The sequence below is a fragment of the Pyrgilauda ruficollis genome, unplaced genomic scaffold (assembly GCF_017590135.1).
Source record: "Pyrgilauda ruficollis isolate IOZ18807 unplaced genomic scaffold, ASM1759013v1 scaffold2364, whole genome shotgun sequence".
NCBI lineage: Eukaryota > Metazoa > Chordata > Aves > Passeriformes > Passeridae > Pyrgilauda > Pyrgilauda ruficollis.
The window spans coordinates 1-1,555 of record NW_024523250.1 but is presented as its reverse complement, the minus strand read 5'-3'; the positions used below and the strand labels follow the sequence as shown (position 1 = coordinate 1,555).

Here is a 1,555-nt window from a genome sequence, read left to right as displayed (position 1 = left end):
TGTCACCTCCAGGTCCTTTTTGTCACCTCCGGGTCCATGTTGTCAACTCCCAGCCCCAGCTGTCACTTCCATGTCCCTGTTGTCACCTCCATGTCCCATTTGTCACCTCCCAGCCCCTGTTGTCACCTCCAAGCCCCAGTTGTCAACTCCAGGCCCCAGCTGTCACCTCTGGGTCCTTTTTGTCACCTCCAGGTCCCTGTTGTCACCTCCCAGCCCCAGCTGTCACTTCCATGTCCCTGTTGTCACCTCCATGTCCCATTTGTCACCTCCCAGCCCCTGTTGTCACCTTCAGGCCCCAGTTGTCACCTCCAGGTCCTTTTTGTCATCTCCATGTCCCTGTTGTCACCTCCCAGCCCCAGCTGTCACCTCCATGTCCCTGTTGTCCCCTCCCAGCCCCAGCTGTCACCTCCATGTCCCTGTTGTCACCTCCCTGCCCCAGCTGTTACTTCCAGGTCCTTGTTGTCACCTTCAGGTCTCAGCTGTCACCTCCAGGCCTCAATTGTCACCTCCAGGTCCCTGTTGTCACCTCCCAGCCCCAGCTGTCACTTCCAGATCCCCGTTGTCACCTTCGAGTCCCTGTTGTCACCTCCAGGTCCCACCTGTCATCTGTAAGCTTCAATTGTCACCTCCCAGCCCCAGCTGTCATTTCCATGCCCCCGTTGTCACCTCCAGGTCCCCGTTGTCACCTCCCAGCCCCAACTGTCACCTCCAGGCCCCAGTTGTCAACTCCAGGCCCCAGCTGTCACCTCCAGGTCCTTTTTGTCACCTCCGGGTCCCAGTTGTCACCTCCCAGCCCCTGCTGTCAACTCCCAGCCCCAGCTGTCACTTCCATGTCCCAGTTGTCACCTCCCAGCCCCTGTTGTCACCTTCAGGCCCCAGTTGTCACCTCCAGGTCCTTTTTGTCACCTCCGGGTCCCTGTTGTCCCCTCCCAGCCCCAGCTGTCACCTCCATGTCCCTGTTGTCACCTCCCCACCCCAGCTGTTACTTCCAGGTCCTTGTTGTCACCTCCAGATCTCAGCTGTCACCTCCAGGCCTCAATTGTCACCTCCAGGTCCCCATTGTCACCTCCCAGCCCCAGCTGTCACTTCCAGATCCCCGTTGTCACCTTCGGGTCCCTGTTGTCACCTCCAGGTCCCACCTGTCATCTGTAAGCTTCAATTGTCACCTCCCAGCCCCAGCTGTCATTTCCATGTCCCCGCTGTCACCTCCAGGTCCCCGTTGTCGCCTCCCAGCCCCAATTGTCACCTCCAGGTCCCCGTTGTCACCTTCTTTTGTCGCGGCCCCCCCAGGGTCTCACCTTGATGTTCTCCTCGATGATCCTGGGGTCGTCACAGATGGACTCCACGAACAGAACCTGGGGACAAGGGGGGGACCCGTGACACCCTGTCACCTCCAGGTCCCCGTTGTCACCTTCTTTTGTCGCGGCCCCCCCAGGGTCTCACCTTGATGTTCTCCTCGATGATCCTGGGGTCGTCACAGATGGACTCCACGAACAGAACCTGGGGACAAGGGGGGGACCCGTGACACCCCCATGCTGTGACACCCCCAAAACGG

At 59.6% G+C, this 1,555-nt stretch overlaps 1 protein-coding gene across 1 annotated transcript; it reads left to right on the top strand.

The window, feature by feature from the left end:
- Nucleotides 1-52: 52 nt before the first annotated feature.
- Nucleotides 53-1,376, top strand: LOC121354737 (vegetative cell wall protein gp1-like; the record flags this gene model as incomplete). The annotated part of the gene is made up of 2 exons (XM_041469566.1): nt 53-72; nt 193-1,376. A coding segment is annotated over exon 2 (1,146 nt), but the record flags the coding sequence as incomplete, so codon positions are not given.
- Nucleotides 1,377-1,555: the final 179 nt, after the last annotated feature.